Raw genomic sequence first — 20,443 nt, 5'->3', positions numbered from 1 at the left:
ACTTGGGTGATGCAAGAACAACAGCAAGGTATCACTTTGCTGTTGCTGATAGTGACTGAAATATATCTTATGCTGCAGTTATCTAAGGGCACCGATGTGGGAAAATTTATTTTCATACAGAGCACAATTCTGATTGCTGAAAAAAAACCCATCTGTTGTCAACTGAATTTAAAGGGACTCCCTGTGTGGATAAAATGAGCCTATGTGTTTATCAGCTTGGGCCTTACATGATATCAATTTCTCTGGAAACATATTTCAATGAGCAGTATAACAATGATACAGTATGTTGCCTTTTTTTTTTTTTTTAACTAGAAAGTATTTTCTACTCCACTGATTCCAGTTCCCCAGGTTTGCAGAAAACCTAGTGCCTCCCAGAGGTGTTGTAGAGCTCCGTGCTGGGTACTCAGCTCTGGCTGTATGCACACACACACCACCAGCACCTTCCCGACACAGCTACCCGTATGCCTACACATTTGGAAAGAAAATAGGAGACAATTCCCCTTGCTGTTATTTCGTGCCACGGAATCCTGACTACTTGTTGAAAAGCTATTTTCAATAAAAATGTAAGTTTTTTTCCAAGGAAAGCTGATGCTTTCTACGAAAAAAATACTTCTCAAAAACTCTGGTTTTAGCCAAAAACATAAGACCAGCCTTAGGTGTAGTATTCAGACCGATACTATAAGACAATCACAGAAGTTATAACCAGTTGTGCTCAGTTATTTACAGTGGAAGGCAAGTTGCAGTTCTTTCCTTTGATCTGTTTGTTGGCTTCAGGGTTACATTTCTAAACCTTGCTTTTTAATCACTGTAAACATCAGAGCTGAAGAATTTGGTGGAGAGAAAGTTGGCTACTTCTTTGTGTTTTTGATCAACCGGGCTTTTGATGCCTCCTCTTTCCCAGTTTCAGTGCCTGAGCTTTATGAGTGACACCACCACATAGTCTCAGATTCTGGGATCTGCACATGCACTGTATTTCTTTGCCTACATCTCCATTCCCTGAGCAGACACAGCCCCTGGGTCTGATGCCGTCCTCAGCTGAAGCGGGGTGGGGTGCCACACAGACACATTATCCGGCGATGAACATCAATATGCCATGTTGTCACTTGATCTCTCAGAGGCAGCTTCCCTCACGAGTAAGCCTGGAAACTCACACTCTTCTTTTCCAAGACCCCTCACCCAAGTGTTTATCTCTGCAGCGCTGGCAAACCTCTGAAGCCAAGGAACCCAAGAATTGCTGTTGGGAATTCATGAAAGCTGTCCCAGCACCGTGGAGCGGAGCAGAGGTGCCCAAGCTACCTTTAGATGAGATAACTGGGGTATAGTAGCAGTCTTTCTGCCGCAGGATGGAGCTCAGTGCAGGCTGCAAAGCATTTCTAGGAAGCTGGATAAATACTCAAGCATCTCTCTGTCACTGATGTCCATACTGCTGTTTCTTGATTGCTATCAGCACCCATGCTGGCGGCTCAAAGAACCTCATTTAGGTAGGTCTGAATCCCATTGCAGAGCCTGCACCATCAATATGCCTCCAGGTACATAAATTCCAAAGTGACTGAAAAAAATCACATAGGTGAAGGTCTTGATCATGTCTGAAAAAATACAATACAAAAAAAGTGGGGGGAAAAAAGAGCCAGCTTTTGTAAAAAGTGAGCATGTGAACTCTGTGGCTTCGATTTTGTCCCACTTACTCTGTTCACCATCTCTACAAAGTGTTTCTCACACAGAAGTATATTTTTAACAACACTGAAAAGAACCTGCCAGAATTGGAAGCTCAAGCTACTTTTACCCTGGATAAATGGGACGCATTTGTCACATAAGAGGTTAAATGGCACAGGGAGGATTTTTTTTCTCTTGTTAAACCAAGTATGGCAAAATTAGTATTTATGGGGCTGATCTTTCTGACTGTGAAATCTCACTGAATATAAATATTTAACATGAGAAATCATCAGAGTTCTCCTTCTGCCTGAGTACAATGCACAACCAGCAACTGCTTTACTGAAGGAGTTAAAGTTTTCTGCAACAAATGCAACAAATCGCTCTATGCAACAAACAGCAGACACATTCTGTGGCAGTTTCCCCACAAACTTCAATCTATGGGGAAAAAAAATCTTGATTTATTATATAGCATTTGGACAGTTGCGAAAGAAAATTTGCCAAAGATCAGAATAATCAACTCTTTCACCCAAGCAGTTTTTTTATGGAAGAAAAAAGCACAGAATGGGTCTGAGCAAAATAAATAAAAATTCCACACTTTTAACCAACAGAACCTTTTGCGTCATTCAGAAATATTTACAGACATCCAGAATCTTTTATCATCAAAAAGACACTCTGGCCTTTAAAATTACAACTTTTTCTTACATTTTTGTTTACTGATGGCCTTTAAACTAGTGGGTATCCCTAACTTGTGGCATCTCTTCATGCCGTGTTTGTCAAATGTAGGGATTTTTAAAGCTGCGCCTTGCTATTTTTTCCCTTCCCTTGAAACATCTCTCTTTGGCTAAGCTATCATCTGTGAATTTTAAAGATAGCAGAACACCATCTACTAGCAGCATCCATCACATGAGTTATTGGCACTAGTGCATCAAACACCAGTTTCCATCGATTGAAAGGGCCGCTAATGCCAATATTAACCTGGAAAGGGCTAGCTGTTTTATACAATTAAATACAGCCAGGAAGGGGGCTGCAAATAGAAACATACATTAGCCATTCATAGTATACAAGTATACATATACAAGCCCCTCTCAGAGCCCAGTAAAGGTATGAGCACAGCATCCCTGTTCCACTTGCCTATTTAATTAGCACACAATGAAGGCCACTGAATTTCCCTGCAAAAGGTGTTGCGTACTTTGGACAAAAAAGAAAGGGAAAAAGAAGTTGCTTTTAAGTGCAATCCAAAAAAATAGCTCCTTGGCTAAATGGCACTTTTAATAAAGATGTTTCCAGTGTTTGTTTATTTATCAAAAAAAAGTGTTTCTCTCGGGTGTTTTGATTTTTGTTTCTGTGCACAAGAAGGAGGGGAAAAAAGGGCTTTACTAAGCAAGTCTTTCAGTAAGACACCAGATGATGGATAGTCAAACACAGAGTCTCCTGTAAACATAGACGGAACCAAAAGGTATGAACTGACTCATAATTGTGTCAACACAGGTCGCAGACCCTTGGTTTATTTCAGCCTTCCTGTTTTTCACAGATTTCTTTTCACACTACACTATTTTTTTTAAGACACAGACTCTTTTCAGTACACCTTAGTGGGGTGCAAAAGCACACACGTTTTTACACCAAGATGTGGGCATCTACACGCATATGTAGGCTGTATTGCCACAATTACAACAGCAGCATTTTCCACCCATGGCTTAACGGCTGCATTAAGCTAAGCCATGCCTTTCTTCACAGCAGTCCATGCCCGCTCTAAATCAAAAGGTCCATCCCATCCCTGCCTCCAGCTTTTCCATGGAGGCTCTTGGGAAGCATCCAGAAAAGAGGAGTACAACAAAACCTCAACAGCCTAGTCCTCCAGTTCATGCAACCCTCTAAGACTCAGTGCGATATTTTTTAACATGTGCCAAAGTGGCAAGACTGTGTCTGACCAAAAGTGCTGGGAGGCTGACACACAGCAAAGAGGTCTATGATGAGCAGAACCTACCCGTATTTGTCTTGATCTCTAAACACGTTGAATTGAGGCTGTAGCCTTTTCCTTGTATAAAGTTGTTCTTCTCTGCTGGTTGCCTATTTCCATAGAGATCAGAGGAAAAAGCCTCTCTGGGGTCTCTATTTCATTATCAAATTTGATTGGCACTGACCAGTGGGCTAAGAAGTTGTTAGAGGAGGGACTGATGGGCAGACGCACTGAGCAGTTGGATCCCCTGCAAATCATAGTACATTCCCTCACAAAATCACTTGCGGAGACACCTTGTCGCCTGTAATCTTGAGATCCTTTTAGAGGACTTGCAGAAAATAACAAATGAAGATGGGTTAAAGTCAAGGGAGTTGCTCTTTCTCAGCAGAGACAATAAAAGAAGCAGTTTAAGGCCAGACTGCAATGACCTGTACTTGTCCCTGGATGTCCACGAGCCACACAGAGCCCAGTGCATTGGATCTGCACGTGCAAGGATCCATCCTGAGCACCTCAGATCAACCACACGTGCAAACAACTTAATGCTATAGACCCATAGAGTCTGGCTCATCCAAGATGTGTCGGATCCCCTGTATGAGCAAGGAGAAGTTTATAAACAGTGACTGTTTGTCTGGGATGTTTCAACCTCAGCTAGATTAACTGAAAAATGGTAGAGCCAGCAAGGACAGATGACCTTACTCAGGCTGAGCAGTGCCTCATTCCTGCTGTAATCACATCCAGCTAAGCGGGAAGGCTACTCAATAAAAATCAGTCACAGAACAAGGATTTGGACCTTATTTTGCATTGTGTAAAAGTCAGTTGCTAAAATTCCCAGTCAACAGGTAATCTTTGCACTGAAGCCAAATCCACCAAGAGCACAAGGGCTCTTGCCCTGTTACTTCACCAATTCATTCACAAAAAAAATGCAAAACTAATCATATTTAGGACAAAGCTGACACCAAAAAAATGCCAGAAACAGCATTTCATAAACAGTAATCACTGGCAGACTTAATTTTTTTAAGACCACTCATTTTAGGATATTACACCTTCGTAAAGAGCAAGCATTTTATCTGGTGCCATTTTCCCCTGTAGGAACCAAGGTTGATGGAACAACAGAGAGAATTCCCTATGCAAATTACAATATATTAAGTTGGATTTGCTTCCAGCAGGTTCTGTACCTTCAGAAATTTTTCCAGGGTTTGTGTGTCTGTCGAGTGGCCATAAACTGGGAAAACCTACGCTCTGCTCTCCTGCCTCCCCCTCCTTTCTTTACCTCCTTTTAGCTCTACAGCAGTAGATGAGGGAAGCAAAGTTTACTGGAGACCATGAAAAGAGTTTCAAAACATTCCACATATTTTCTCTGCAAAAACACGCTGTGAATTTTGAATGTATATAGTGCCAGGGCACTGTCACTCAGACCCCAGGAGTTCACCCAAGTTAGACAAATTATGCTGCCTGTTATCTCAGTTGTTACAGTTTCTTGCCTTTCATTCATTTGCTGCCAGTGGCTGGATTTTATGTCAGTATAGCAGAGAAAAGGAGCCTCAGTTGCTGAAGTTAACCTCTTGTGGTGAGATCAGTAATACTGGGCTTTCCAGTGGAGAATTCACAAGGAGATAGCTGCTAGCCTTGTTTGCCAAGGCAGCAGTCAAAAGAACGCTGAATTTTGGCAGGTATGAGCAGGAGAAATGCTGTGTTATGGAAATGGCCACTGCAGGCTCCCTTCCAAATCTGCAGTTTTGACCCACATCAATAAAACAAAGTAATTTAAAAAAAATTTTTACATGTCCTATAAAAAACTACATAAAGTAGTGTTGTGGTTTGAATAGAGGATGGTACTGCTGAGCAAACCTGCCTGGCAGAGGGCAGTGGCTGCCACTTCAAACATCATAACCAGAGTATAATTAATATTAACCTTCAATTACATCAGCAATCTCTCTGCTTTCATCAAGTCTCATTTCCTCCCTGATAAAGAGCTAGTTATTACAAGGGAATGCAGGACATGATGAGGGGATTCATTTCTGAATGTCCTTTTACAGCCACGTTGGCTCTGGTAGGTACCAAGTCAAAGCATCTGTTCCATATGCCAGGTATTGTCCAACTGTAAAGTCCCTTTGGCTCCTAGAGCCTGTGTACGCGAAGGAAAGGGCCTGGCCGCTGCCAGCCCCAAGCCCTGCCTTGCAAGTGCATTAGGCCAGTCCCTCCTGCCTGATCCACAGTGCCTTGTTAGGAACCAGAAAATGTTGAGTTTGCATGGCAGCATCATGGGAGGTATATGCATTGTATGCCCATCTCTAAACTGATTCCATTTAATGATGAGTACCTTTAACGCCGTTCTGCTGAACCAGTTTTGATAGCACGTTTTATTTACGCAATTCTTCCAAAGATGGGAAAAGCTCTTACCTATTGTTCTTCGGAGATCTTCACACTGGCTAATGTGAGGGAATTTCAAGATTTCCTTCCACTTTTTGCTTTTGCCTTTGCGTTTCCCTCCACCCCCTGCAGAGAAAGAAATATCAAGATTAGATTGCTTTGAGGGCATAGCACCATCCAGAGTTTACCAGCCCAGTCACAGTTCTTACGGATATCATTAATAATTAAAGCTGAGACATTGTGGGTAGATGAACAGATCAAGTCTGAGCTTGTCTGGGCTGACACAGACCAAGGAGGTAGCATCTGGCAGAAGACCAGGTTGGTAAAGGTTGGGAGTTCAGATGGGCCCATCAGGTCCAGTTCAGATGACAGTGCTGAACTGAGCATCTCCAACATCATCTCTGACCCAACTGACAGCCATTTTGCACGCGTCCAATAATCTTGTAAAATTACAGCTCACATCTTTTCAACCTGGATCTCCCCCTTCTGGTTTTGGGATGAGCCCTGATTCCATCCCAAAAGAAGTGCTGGAAACTGAAGACCAAGATTCAGTTCTTGCCAGCCATCCCTCACGTTACATATACTGCCAACATGGCATTATCACTGATGTTACACACTCTGGTCACTGCTGGTTCCACAGGAGGAGAACAATGGGAGAAAATTAATGCAATATCCTCATGAAGAGAAAATCTCTTTTTGGTTCTTTTTTCCCCTTCTCACTCTTCCCTGAGATTTTTTGAACTGGACTGTCCTCAAGGTGAATGACCTAGCTGGCTTCCTCCAGCTCAGGCTGAATGAGGTCCAAGACCCTCAGCCTTTCCATGCTGATGAATCTCCCTCATCAATGTCCCTTCATAAATACCCTGCTGCAGGCATCACTGGCATTTCTAGGTGCCACATCTGAGCTCGCAAGGGGGGTGCCTTCTGCAGTGGGCTCTGACCAGTCATGGTAGTGTTTCCAGCATGCCTCACTTTGCTCCTTGCTGGGATCACTAGACGATGCAGTGCCTACGGGGTTAGGCTCCCTCAGCCCAAGCAAGCCTAATGCAGGCTGACATGCTGTGTGTGCTCTCCCCCAGTGTCTGCTAGATGGGCACTCAGATCTGAAGCAGCTCAGCCTAAGAGGACATTTTTAGATTTTTCTTGTCTTTTTTTTTCACTATCATTGGGCACCTTTTTACTCCAGCCCTCCCCTGGGTTTCTCTTTTATGCCTCCACATTTTTTATGCTGCCACATCAGCATTACTGCAGAGGGCAGGAGGTGTGGTGTGGTGCTGGAGGTTTCACTCCCAGCTCGTTTGTGTGCCTGTCCTGCTCGGAGGGGCTGCACAGCCACTGGATAAAGAGTATCCCTCCGGATGTGAAAGCCCAGATGCAGGCTGAGATACTCCAAGTCACTGTATTTACTGCAATTCAGTCCCTGCACAAAAAATCTGATTCACTTCAGTCTATTTCCCATGCGCTGGCACGTCGAATGACTAATTCAGAGCTGAGTTAATTCTGTAGAGGGGCTGGTAGAGTCACAATTGCAGACTGAGGGTGTGTTGGGTACTACATTAGTAGTACTAAATTAGGAGAGCATTGACTCAAAGGGTAGCAGACCATTACAAAGAAGACATGAACCTTGGAAAAAATTGCAAAGTATTGCTCTCTGTGGGGCATTTCAGATCCTTCTGCATCTCACCTTTTATTCCTTTGCTTTTGGTGACCAATGGTTTTGTTATTGCAGAGCTTGCCTTGAATTATTTTAAACTCCTTATTGACAGGAATTTATTGTATGTCTACATTATGCAAAGTAGAGTGGAGATATCTGCACTAGCCATAAAGGAACTAGCTTGTTTAGACTACTAGGAGTACAGCTATGCTACCCTTTCCAGGAATTAGTCTCTGGCAAAGCACAGAAAGCTGCGACTGCCTCCACGCTACACAGTATTACGCAACACAGATGTACCATTTGGGTCTATAATGAACTCTGGTTCAACCTCCCCTCTTCAGTGCATCCCAAACACTGCTGCTAAAGTCATTTCCTCTCCCATCCCTCCAGCCACAGTATCAGAGAGACTGTCTTGCTCTCCTCTTGCAGCATACAACCCTTGGTCTTCCAGGCTGAAGGTCTTAGGAATGCTACAAGTCTCTGAGAAGCATTTTGTGGGCTGGGGTGGGCACTGTGATGGTCCGTTCGGCAACTTTCCTGGAGCGCATGGCTCTGCTCTGGTCGCCAGCAACTGCGGGGTTGGATTCAGCAACCCGAAGGGTCCTCCATTGGCTTTCGTCTCCCTGAAAACTAACTCCCACAATCCTGTGCAGCTGCTCCTGCTTGCCAGGCTGCCACCTCCACTCACCCTTCTTCTTCTCTTCCAGGGGCCTTCCTGCACACTCCTTGGTGCTCCTGCCCTTATGCCTCATCACACCGTACTTATACTTCTCTGCCCCCTCCCTTCACACGCTCCTCCGGGAATGATCCTTCCTCCAGGAATTCCCATTTCCTTCTCTTTGCCAGTCATTCTCTTTGGCTGCATTTTCTTCCCTGAACTATTGCTTCATGTTTTTCCTCACACTCATTTATCTTGTAAACTTTGAGTTCTCTGCCTTGATGCCAAACCTCCATGGGAATTAAATGAATTAAGTATATATTTATTAGCACGAGGGGAGGGATGGAAAGGAAGGGGAGGGCAAGGAGGGAGGGAAATAGCTGGGCTGGTGTCAGAGCAGAATGATCCCTCTTTGACAGCCACAGGGTTTGAATTTTTCTGGATTTCTGGATCCCTTCCTCAGGCTGCCAGCTCCCAGAGCAGCTTACCCCACCTCCACGTACAAACATGTGCATCTCACTTCTGCCTGCTGCCTCTCCCACTGCAGAGACCCACTCTGCTCTTACCAAGGAATAGACAGAGGGGTGCTGTAAGGGGGCAGGCAGGAGCTCTCTGCTTAAGGTATGAGCAGGCACTGGAGGCAGTACAAGAGGTATGCAGCTGCTTGGGCAGCGGTGCCTGCTAGAACAGTATTTCCAATCGTTTCTGGACACAGGAGGCAGTGGGAGTAAGCCAGATGAAAGCATCCTTTAGGCCGCATTTGCTCAACACTGGTACATCTTCACCTATTGAAGGTCCACCCTCTAGACGAAATCACTGGAGATTTCAGAGCACACCTGCTTCTCCAGCCACCTTTACAAAAGTCCTCACAAAATGGTTGCATCTTTAGCAGCATCAGGCTGTGAAGGGCATTGCAAAATAGCCCTTTGCTCTAAATGACAGCTCTGAGATTTGTGCAGAGACGAAATGATTCTGCTAAGCTGGGCCAGAACGTTTTTAAAATCCATTCGATGTAATATATATATTGATATATTTACATTGGATGATGTATTTCTGACATTAAATTTCCATCAAAACTGGAGAAGGGCTCTGCGGTCCCCTGTTACAACCGCGATCGATACAGCCAGCGTGTTCTCTTCTCTTTTGTGGCCATCCTCCAAAAATAAGCAGCCTTGCCTGATGAATCATTTGCTCTTAGCTGAGTGTGAAGTAGCGTTACTGTTTTGCCTGTGACGTCTTTATGTTAAAGATTCTGATCAACTGCTTTAATCGACCTGACCTTTCCGCTCTCAGCTTTTCTTGTGGAGCCAGCAGTGTTTGCTGGCTCCAAACGTTAATTCCAGGGGGTTTGAAGGACATAATGCAGTGAGGCAGCTGAGACAGGGTAAATTGTCTAGCAAAGCTAAAAGGGGAGGTTTCTCTGAATAGGTCAGTAATTGTGCAGGTTGCAAAGGGAAGCTTTTCACACATTGCCTTGATTGCTGCCTTTGCACTGTCTATTCTGGACAGGGGGATTTGAAATCTTCAAGGCAGCTTCTCAGAGCAAGACTTGACAGATGTGCCATGTTTTAGATGTGAGTTCCTTCATATGGTGTTGGAGGGTCTGACTGCTTTAAAATCTTGGTTTGCTGATGATGACAAAAGGTGAGCTCCCAGCAACAGCATGAAATCTCAGCTCCACTCCCTTGCATGCACTTAACAACTCAGCATTTGCAAACCGGGGACTGAAGCTAATTCTCTAACATGTCAACCAGTCCTACAGGAAACAAAAGCATTTGCTCAACATCCTACCTACTGAAAAATACATGGCATTTTTCATATCATCTTGTAACGCTGGATGGCAAATCTAGCTCTGATCTTGCATGCAAGGAGGGAGACATAACCAGAGGCACACATGTAAAACATTTGCGAGCAGGAGCTACCCTTAGCCTAAGGTGCTTACTTTTTTTGCCTCCATTATTCAGGATATACTTATTCTCTTAACACCTACAGGAGGTTGGAAAGTACCTGCATACTGTTAAGCCAGGGAGATATTAAGTGATTTGTCCAAAATGACATGAGAAATCAGAGACAGAGCAAGGAGCTGAAGCCAAGGCCTTGAGCCTGTTAATCCTGCTAATGACAGGCTCAAGCCATGCTCCTGCGCAGCTGATTAAAGATATTTCATAACACAGAATTAAACATAATGATGGGTGAATTCATTCCAGCACCATGCCTGTAGCGTATTCCATTCGTGCCTCATGCCACCACGCAAGGTGGCTTTTAAGCATGCCTAAACTGGCTTCATACTTTTGCTCTGTTCTTGCCCAAGTTGATAAGCCTGCATCACACCCCATGCTGCCAGGCCTGGCTAACCCAAGATGGCCAAATATTGTGTTGCCTTCAACTGTATTATCTGCAATCTCGTTAACCCACAAATTAGGTAAACTATCCACAGATCACTGAAGGACGACTATAGTTTGTGTCTTCCATTTTGCAACAGTAGCTAGGATCTCATCCAAGTCCTTCCCAACAAGAGTACAGAGCTCTGTCTGCTCTGATTGCAAGGCCTTGATTACACAGCAAGCGAAAGCAGTGAAACAAACTCAAAAAAATATTAAAAGTCCAAAAATCATGGTTAGTGTCCTATTTCCACTTAAAAGAAGTGTACATTTCTTCTCCCCTTCCCCTTGCCAGCCTTCCTTTACTCACTCTCTCCCATCAAAGTGTATGCAGCTATATGGTATATATGGAATTGCCATATTAGATTAAACGAATGGTCTGTCTAGTACAGGACGGACCGCAGGCAGCTTCAGAAGAAGATCTTAGAAAGCTGTTTCTAAAGTATTTGGAAAGCAGGAACTTTCTTCCATACCTTATTAATTAGATATGGCTAACAAAACATGAAGGTATATTGCTTCCAAAAATGTCGTCTTCTTTTTTAGAATCTATGCTACTTAAATTCAGGCTGTTCTTACGCTCCTGGTAAATGCCCTGGACTGTTGAATGCCCTTTTGCCTCATGTGGGTGTGAGTCCCAGAGATTAACCGTATATTTGTGAAGGAAAAGAATACCAATTTTAAACTGCTTATTTTCCTGAAGTTTCTCTTCCTAATGAGACAGCATGAATAAAACTTATCAGCCCATCATTTTCCCCTAAGAATTTTTCATATCTAACACATCTAGCCTCTAAAGCAAACGGTTCCACCCTTCTTAGACCTGCTTCACATGGAAGTTCACCCAGGTTCACCATTCTTTCATATTAGTCCCACCTACACTCAGCTGTACTCGCAAATAAAAATTATTTGTTTTCAAAGAATGAAAGACACTGCTTGCTCTCTGCCTTTCATCCTGCCCTTCTCATCTGGGAAAGCAGAAAAAAACCCAGGAACCCTGTTTTATCCTTACAAGATCTTAGATGATACTCCTGACTAACCTGTGCTTAAAACAAGCACTTACAAGACCATTAGAAACCTCTTTATAAATCCCCTTCTACGTCACCCCAAGGAAAAGAAGAAGAGTATGAGGGCTGGATTTTCAAAAGCAGGTAGGTGTCCACCATCCACTGGGACACAATGGCTCTGCAAACCAGTCTTTAGAGGCTCGCGTTTATAAGATACAACAAAAAGTCCACAACATGCCCTCAAAAGAGAGTCACATTACATAGCTCCTCTTACCAGTGCTAATCTGTCTTTATCTCCTGCAGCCTTTTTTGATGAACGTCATTCTCTGAATAGTCACAGACCATGATAACGGTTTTGTGCCCATCTTCCCTGCTGTCACGGCATGTTTGCACATAAATCATCTGCATCTTGCTACAAATACATAAGCCTAAAAACTGCTGAGTAAAACATCCCATTGCTTTTTGGAAATGAAGAGCAGATGTATTTCATGTTTAAGCCTTCAGAACCACAGAGATGGGAACTTCATAAGCAAAAATGCAAGCTTCTCCCCAGCAGAGTCAGGCTGGCTTTGCAATCTGGTTACCAGAGGGCAAAACATTTTGTAGACAACTGGCACCTAAAGTCCTATTAACGTTGGCTTACGGAAGTCACTGTTCATAAACAAGTATTTATTGCAGGAATATCTACCTATTATTTAAATAAGTAAAGTAAATACTGATGAGTGGCTGAAACATGACTTTAATAACACATTTTATATGTTAATATTAATGTCTATGTTAATAATATGCTTTAATAACATCCACTGCCCTGAAGAGACAGAGGAAGCTAAGGGATTAGTCTTTGAAGACTGATCCTCAGGGCTTGACTATCATATGTCAAGGCCATGTTGGTACTACTTTAGGAATATAAAGAAGCCTTTACATAAGCTACCTTTATGTCTGGTCAGAGCACACTGAAAAAAACACTTAACTAAACTGAAAAAACACACCTTTAATTTTTTCTGTTGGTCTCGAGTGGGCATCCCACATTGTGGCGCTCTCCATAGAAGTCTGCCTACATCCTCCATTGGGTATTTTTAATGCACATTTGAGATTATTTCAACATGGCAACATGAGCAGAAGAGACAATGCAACAAGTGAATCTGGAGCCACTGTGCTCCTTTGGAAGCTGTTTCTGGACCTGTAAGGTCTCTTGGAGGAACATGCAGAGGCTATGATGTCTGAACCTGGGGAGTATTAAAAGATTTTGTCCATCAGTGGTGTAGGTAACAGAAAACATTTGTCTGTAACACTTCAGCATCGATGAATTACTATTACTATTACTCCCATTACTATGGGAGACCAACCTTTTGAACAGAGCTGTTGAGAATCAAGGTTATCACCCTGCTACAAATGCTAAATATCTCAGTGGAGTTTTCCTCCAAACTGGAGCTGAGAGTCAGTATTTCAAAGTTCTACAAAATTCTGATTTAAAGACACTAAACCATTTCATTTTGATAACATTTGAGTCATCTCAGTTCTCTAACGTCAAAACATTATCATAGAACATATCAAATAGAGTATTAAGATATATTATATCATTGGAACAAAATGGGTACGGTAAATTGACATTCTTTACTTTGTTAAAATGATGTTTCTTTATTGTCAAAAAGAAGCTAGAAAAAGCAAATCCTTTTTTCTTTTAAGTAGACACTTTCCTGCAAACCCTTTCATTTTTGACAAAACTTCATTCTCAGAAAGGAAGATTCTTTTGTCAGAAATGTTCTCAACCATCACGTGTTTTGAAGCACACAAGAATTAAACAAGGAACGTGGCCTCCCCACATCTGAATGTTCAAGTGAATCTAAATTCCCACATTCTTTACCGGTTCCCTTAAGTTAATTTGCACAGCTGCGATTTACATTGACTGTAGGAGACCTGCTTCCCATTCTTCCAAAGAAAGAATGCAAATCCCTGCTCCAGAAATCCTGCTTGAATAGGGCTTGATAACATCTTTCCAGGAAGGAACTCTTCTTTAAGCAATGGCTTTTTAAACTTATGACCTGTTCTATATATTTATTACCCTCTTTTAGTAACACGTATGCAAGCTGCTAACCAATGCCTCCAAACCCAAAACCACAAATGCAACTCATCACCCACATATAGTCCATGTATTGCCCATTGCCCATGTAGATTGCCCAGGAGCATGTGTAGTGCTCCCGGATTCAGTGGCATTCCTCAAGCAACCCAAATGTTGTTAGGGCTGTCCCCTAAAGCCAAACTACCTTGAAGGGACTTGCAGGTCCTAGTTAGGCACTGAGAGAAATGACTAGAAGTCTAAGAAGGCTCTGCCGATTTGCTGCTCCACATTGTGCAGTTCAATGGCACAACGGGCAGCACGGGACTGGCAGAAGGAACACACAAGGAAACCTGGCCCTGGTACAGGCAAATACATGGGGCTCGGCTCTTCTGAAAACTCTGGTGCCAGTTCTAGAGGGAGAACATGCAAAAACCCAGCCCTGAGCAGGGAATGATGTGTGTTCTGTCTGTCCCTGTCAAAGAGCTGTGTGGGCTTTTTCTCCTGCAAATAGTTCTGCAGTCTCTAAAAAAAGAACTTAGCCTCTGTGTTCCTGACATTTGAGTTTTATAAGGAGTATTTCTGAAATGTGGGGAGGAGATCCAGCTGGATGGGAGGTGAGAAATCAGATTGTTCCTATCAACAGTCTGTAGCCAAGCTCTGAGAATTATGTTCTTTTCTGGTTTTTTGCCCTCACCTAAATAAACTTACCAACAGGGCTAAAGAAAATAATTTTAGTAAACGTCATGAAAATTAATTATTTGAGACACACTGTTTTATTAGGCCTGACTGATTTACTAGTTCCACCTAATTGGTAGAATCGGTAAAGCTTTGAGATGCTCTGATAAGAACCCAGAAATCCAGATGTGTTTTGCTTTCTGTACATAAATAACAGCACACTTCTTCAGTTTAGATGGTTTATGTCTGAATCACAAAAACAGCCACCAGAAAAGCAAGAAAGAAACAGTGTAGAGTCTCCATGGAGGAGGCAGAAGAGCAAGTCCCTCAAGCGTCTAGATAGTCCACCTGAGTACTCAGTCCTGCTCTCTGGCAGGCAGACAGGCAGACTCCAAACGTTTAGAGGTGCAACACACAGGTCTCAGCTATACAGAGCCTGAATGAAAGTGACTCTGCAGCCCCTTGTGCTGCCTGTGCATACAAATACTCTACCGAATCGCTACATTACCACAGTCTCTCCTCCCACGTTTAATCCCACCAGAGATCCTGGCCCAGCAAAGGTGCTGATGTGGACGCTTGAGTAAGGAGGGCACTGAGGAAGTGTTATCAGGTGTCCAGTATATCTTTATCTTGTGGCATTTCTGTATTTTTGCAGTGGTCTAGAGGACCATTACATCGGTCTTATGGTGCAGGAAGATACCGCAACAGCCATAAGAAGTGTCCTTCAATCATGCCTGGCTGGATTCACCCTTCTCTCTCAACACTTTTCAGACAGTTGATGTAAACAAGCTAGAAATCGTGAAAATTAGGCTGGGAACTTCCTGGTAACATGTGTATGGTCTATACTGCCAGAACTGTTTTAGAAGAACATCTTTTCTGTGACACTTCAGCCCTTTTGCTTCCAGAGTCAGCCAGGAAGAAAAGTACAGCATTGTAACGTGTCTTAGATTGGGTCACTTTCTGTTCGAGATCAGGATCAGCCACATCTTTCTTTACAACAAAAGCAGATAATGACCCTGTCCATCTTCCCGGCTCTCCTTGGTTGAATACCAAGTCAGAATCTCAACTACAGACGTATGCATAAAGCATAAATTGAACCCTACGTATATGACAAGCCTTCACACACTCCATAGGGGAAATGTGGAGAGGGGGATAAAACCACCCTGAAATGCCTGGTTACAGTTGCAGTGACTGCCTAGCAGAGGGGAAAAGGTGCTGGCACACGCTTTGGAAGAAAAAAGTACTTAGTAGATGGCAGGGCAAGGGTAGAAGAGGGTGCACAGGGCTGATGCGAATGGACATGGACAGCTTTGGGGGAGACCGAGGTTGTAGCATTGCAGGAGTTTGTGGTGTGACTGATGCCAGGAGGATGGACGGGTTAAGATCACAGGGGCATGGAAACAGTGGAGGCAAAAACAAGCAAAGAGGCTTGACTCTGCATTTCACCTAAATTCTCCCCCTTACTTAGCTACAAAGCCTGGCTTTGGCCCCATCATCTTGTCCAGCAAAAACGTACCAACAGCTCCTTTCTGTGGATCTCGCTGTCACACCCTGCTAAATCACCCCTGAAATCATAGAAAACATTGTCCTCAAAAATCACTGACAGCCCAAGACATGATGGTAACACAATTGTGTGCGTCAGCATTTAGGATCATTATTGTAAAAGGTTACAGAAGGGATTCAGGTTAATGGAGGTAATCTGTGATTATCTGATGTAACAGATTGCTCTGCCAGTGACTCATTCCTTCTGCCACAATATATTGCGGGTTGCAGCTGCAAATAGCAGGCACGATGGAGCTGGCTCACAAGCTAAGACTGTCCCTGTTGTTTGGAGAAACCCCTGTAAGAGAGGGTGCCAAGCCATTGCAGGCGTGTGAATGCCCGGCAGAGCTTTACCAAGGGGAGTGGGTCGTAGCGGTGTACTACAGTCACTCATTCACGGTGTTACTATAGCTACCAGTTGAAGGACTCAACAAGAAAAGCAGAAATAAAAAGAGAAAATTAGGAGGTAGAAGACAAAAAAGAGAAAACTTGTCGTAAAGCAAAGGAGAGGGTTCCTCTGATTAGCTAATGAAGTGCTTCAAAAGCAGCGACTGAAAAATGAGGCTTGAAGGCTGCATGGCGTGTCAGATGATGCAAGCAGCTGGCCCGCTCTTGTCTCTCCTCTCTCACCCACCCACCCCAAGAGCTGGCGGTGGTGAGCACCATCTTAATAAATACAAAACAGCAGCTTTGTGCCAGGGATGGATTAACTATTTCCTCATTGCTCACAAAGTCCTGCACTTCCACTTGCTCTCCCCGCAGCCCTGGGGCCAGAATTAAAACAAGGTATTGATTTGGACCAACGGCCCCCAGGGAGCACCACGGAAACAGGCCACGATGAACAATGATCCTATCACCAGGGACTCCAGGAGAGAGCAAAACCTAGGTACTGTCATAGCGTGGAAGATGAAGGAAGAAGAAGAAAACATAACCACGCAGTGATCTCACACCACCTACACCTCCCAGTGTGAAGACCCTGACTCTGGTTCAGAGCGGTGCCAGATGCCCAAGCTAGCCCAACGCACCAAAAGCAGCTGTGGCCAGGGACAGACACTTCTAATATGTACATAAATCTAAATAAATGTATAATTCCTGCTCACATGCTTTCGTGACAGCCAGCTGTTCCCTTTGCTTTCTGTTATCCTCGCTTGGAGATTAATGTCACTGTCTGGGACAGCTTATTAACAATTTTTATTACGAAGCGCATACATTTGGCTGGTGGTGGGCAAAAGCTAAGCCTTTGCATAAATACTAGGGCAGCTCGCAGGGAATGACAGAGAACAGATAGCTACAGGGTCTTTACCCTGGCTCTGAAAGCCAATAATGGCTGGAGGTCAGAGATCACCGTCTTAATTGTCCGACGAATTAATGGTGACGAATGTTTGTTTCTCCTCTTGTTAAAACTGACACCAGATATTTCAGAGAAAGCAGAAGGGCACTTGGCCACAAAGGAATGTTTTGATGGCTGAAGCTAAGATTGTTGCCAGCCCATCAGAGTAGCCGGTCAAAAGAAGTCATTGTAGGAAACTGCTGCTGACTCCAGCACAAAACAGAACCTTCTGGGCCCAGTCGAGCAGCCACGGGTTATCCTGCTCGCTTTGGAAAGAGAGATTGTTTGCTTATATTTAAAAAAAAAAAAAAATCAGACCCAGATCTTTGAATATAACAAGTGTAAAAAAAAAACCAGTTAAATTGGTGGCATGTGAGTTGCACCATAAAAATCAGTCAGAGCTTGTTTCTCCCTGTTTTGAAGAAAAATCGAGAGCAACAGAAAAAAAAAAAAAGTATGATAAAAAGCAAAAATTTTCTTTACATTTTCCCTCTCCAGAAAATGTTCCTCTTTCATTGTCCTGTATAACCCCTGCTCAGCAATGCATCTCTGAGTAGAAAGTGTCGTGGGAGGAATAACAAAACGGGGAAATACTAGGGGACCATTTTTATCCAGTTAGTGACATTTTGTGAAGCTGGCTAACACTTTTCTATTGAAGCAACTTCTGCAGTTAAGAATAAGGTCTACTTACTTATTTTCTTCTTGTTGCTCAATCTCATTTCAATTCAGATTTTCATATGAATTTGTAGAAACAAGGATGAAAGCTTCCCTTTGTTTTAAGGTGGTTATGTTAGTTTCGAGCTGTTGCAAAACAGACTGAAGGGCATATCTTTCCCGCTCATCCAAATATATGTGAACCCTTCTGGTGCTTAATTTAAGCTACCTAAACAAGGAACAAGCACTTTCTGAATTTTAGAAAGTACAGTATCAACCTACCAGTCAGTTTGTGTGATCTGTAAAATGACTTCTTATGTCGTAAGTCATTCCCCTCATTATGGTACATGCTGATATCTTTAATTAATAGCGGTAATATGTAACACTGTCAACAAGGATGTGTAACATTGAATTAGGTGACTAAAGTCTAAATATTCTTTCAGCAGTGTATTTCCACAGAGGTCACATCAACCAGGGAACGAATACACTGGTTTTCAAGTAAATCTATGTGCTGAATCTCTGACTGAGCTAATTATAATGGTGCATTTAGTATTGCTGTCTTTAAGTGTCTGCCAGCATGTCCCTAACAAACCACCAGGTTCATGTTTTTCTAGCCCAGATGGAAAAGTCTGATTATCAGCTCAGAGTCAATTCTAGCTCCAAGGCCAGTGTACTTACATCCTGTGTGAATCTGGCTTGCGGGAGATTCACAACGGAGAAGTTAGTGACAAGCCATCACCAAACTGTACATTTGCTTGCTTCTCACTTCTGCCACTCATCAATACCCAAGGGAGGAAGGCTGCTGGGTCTGTGGGGCTAAACAGTCTCCCCAAAGACTGAACATGGTCCTAAAAGGCTAAGGGAGGCATCTAGCTCAGCAATTCCAGTTTGCCTGACATGCTGCAGAGCAAGCCCTGGTGTGAGAGTGGTCTGACCTGCACAAAGGTACCTGCCCACCTGGCCTCTGCTGGACAGCTGGCCATCCCTGCAGGCCCCAGGGCCCATGTCCTACTAGCCGAGCAAAACTAACAGAGGGGCTTTTGCAGCAAAAGCCTGTAAGCTGCAGTTCTGGAAAGGGCAGTGGTCAGGGTGCAGCTCACGCCACCTGTGACAGTGCTGGTAGTACAGGGCAGTGTATCATTGCAACGCCAGGGGCACGACCAGGTATAAAGTTGGTTGCACAGAACGTGATTCTGATAAATGAGGTATATATATTGCTTGTGTGGCACTGAGAGTCACTCTGGAGCTGAACAAACCTACAGGGAAGACACAGTCTCTGCTGCAAGAAACATTTTCTATTCAGGTGTTTTATAAAATCCATATTTTGGGTTGTTATTATCACTCCTTTCAGGGTGTCAGGGCAGAAAAAAGAAATTCAGCTATTGCTTTAGATGGTATTCTGATTTTTAAACTTACGAGAGCAAAACCCCAAGCAATTACACAGAAAATCCAAGCTTCCTTATCTCATTCAACTCCCCCAGCGATGCAGCATGCTCTGCACTGTGCAAAGCAACACAGCAGCAAACACTGATCTTCGTGTCTAAGCATCTAAGCCCAAGTGGCACATGTGCTATTTTAGCACCTCTTGGGACCGTTCTGGGAGATAATGTAATTAATATTATTTTGGTGACGGCTATTTACCACATCCCACTGGGAAACTGCAATCTGTGCTTATGGAACTTGAACCCAATTAATACTCACTTCCTACCAATTTCAGGTGTCTCCTAATTTAAAGCTAGGTTTACCGACAAAACAGGTCAGTAACTCTTCCCAGTGAGCCAAACAGTATCTTAATCACTTGTGTTTAATAGGAAACAAATGACTGAGCACTGATAAAGTTCACCATTATGCTTTTGAGGAAAAAAAAAGTGACTACAGAACAATCTGATAACGAGAGAATTTGCTTCCTGTGTAACTCGATATTTATAAACCTTCTCAGTAAGGGGGCAAAAAGGAAATAATTTCAGCTGGCTGAAGTTAATGTTCCAAATTACATTTTAAAATAACAACAAAAATAGGACCCTGGCTGAAAACAGTGCTTATGGGAAAGATACGCAGAATCAACATGAGGCAGGAAGCTTCAAGTTCAGGGTGCCCTTTGCTCCTGTGGCTTGGGCTTTCCTGCTGCCTGCGGACATGCACTGCACCTTGCACGGCACGGTTCCACACTCGGCCTCCCCCACAGCAACAGGGGACACAGGGTGTCAGGGGTGGAAGGTGGAAGCAGGATTGTCCTGGCTGTGTTTTCTGCCTTTGATGGAATGACTGGATTTAATAGCCTCCCTCCGTCTCCAGTAAACATACAAGTGGCTCATATGCATGAAGACACGGGATTTTTTTTTCAAGCTAAGGGCTAGATTTTCAGCCTTACCATACTAAGAATATCAGTTATTTTCCATGCTTTTGTATATTTAATCCTCTTGAAATGCAGGCAATGATTGCCCTACAACCTGACTAGTGTCTCAAGAGCAGAACTAGTTCTCAACCATAATAGCCTCAAGTCCACCTA

General features: G+C 43.4%; 1 protein-coding gene across 1 annotated transcript in view; it reads right to left on the bottom strand.

The window, feature by feature from the left end:
• The window catches only part of GRK5 (G protein-coupled receptor kinase 5), a gene marked incomplete at its 5' end in the record, with an annotated part of 98,347 nt that extends 92,246 nt beyond the window's left edge, over positions 1 to 6,101 (bottom strand). Inside the window, one exon of the mRNA XM_009277915.2 lies at positions 6,011 to 6,101. Within this exon, the coding sequence (XP_009276190.1) occupies positions 6,011 to 6,101 (91 nt within the window). The remainder of the gene's footprint in view (positions 1 to 6,010) is intronic.
• Positions 6,102 to 20,443: the final 14,342 nt, after the last annotated feature.

This window comes from Aptenodytes forsteri, unplaced genomic scaffold, assembly GCF_000699145.1.
Source record: "Aptenodytes forsteri isolate BGI_AS27 unplaced genomic scaffold, ASM69914v1 Scaffold15, whole genome shotgun sequence".
NCBI lineage: Eukaryota > Metazoa > Chordata > Aves > Sphenisciformes > Spheniscidae > Aptenodytes > Aptenodytes forsteri.
This window is presented reverse-complemented; position numbering and strand designations above follow the sequence as displayed.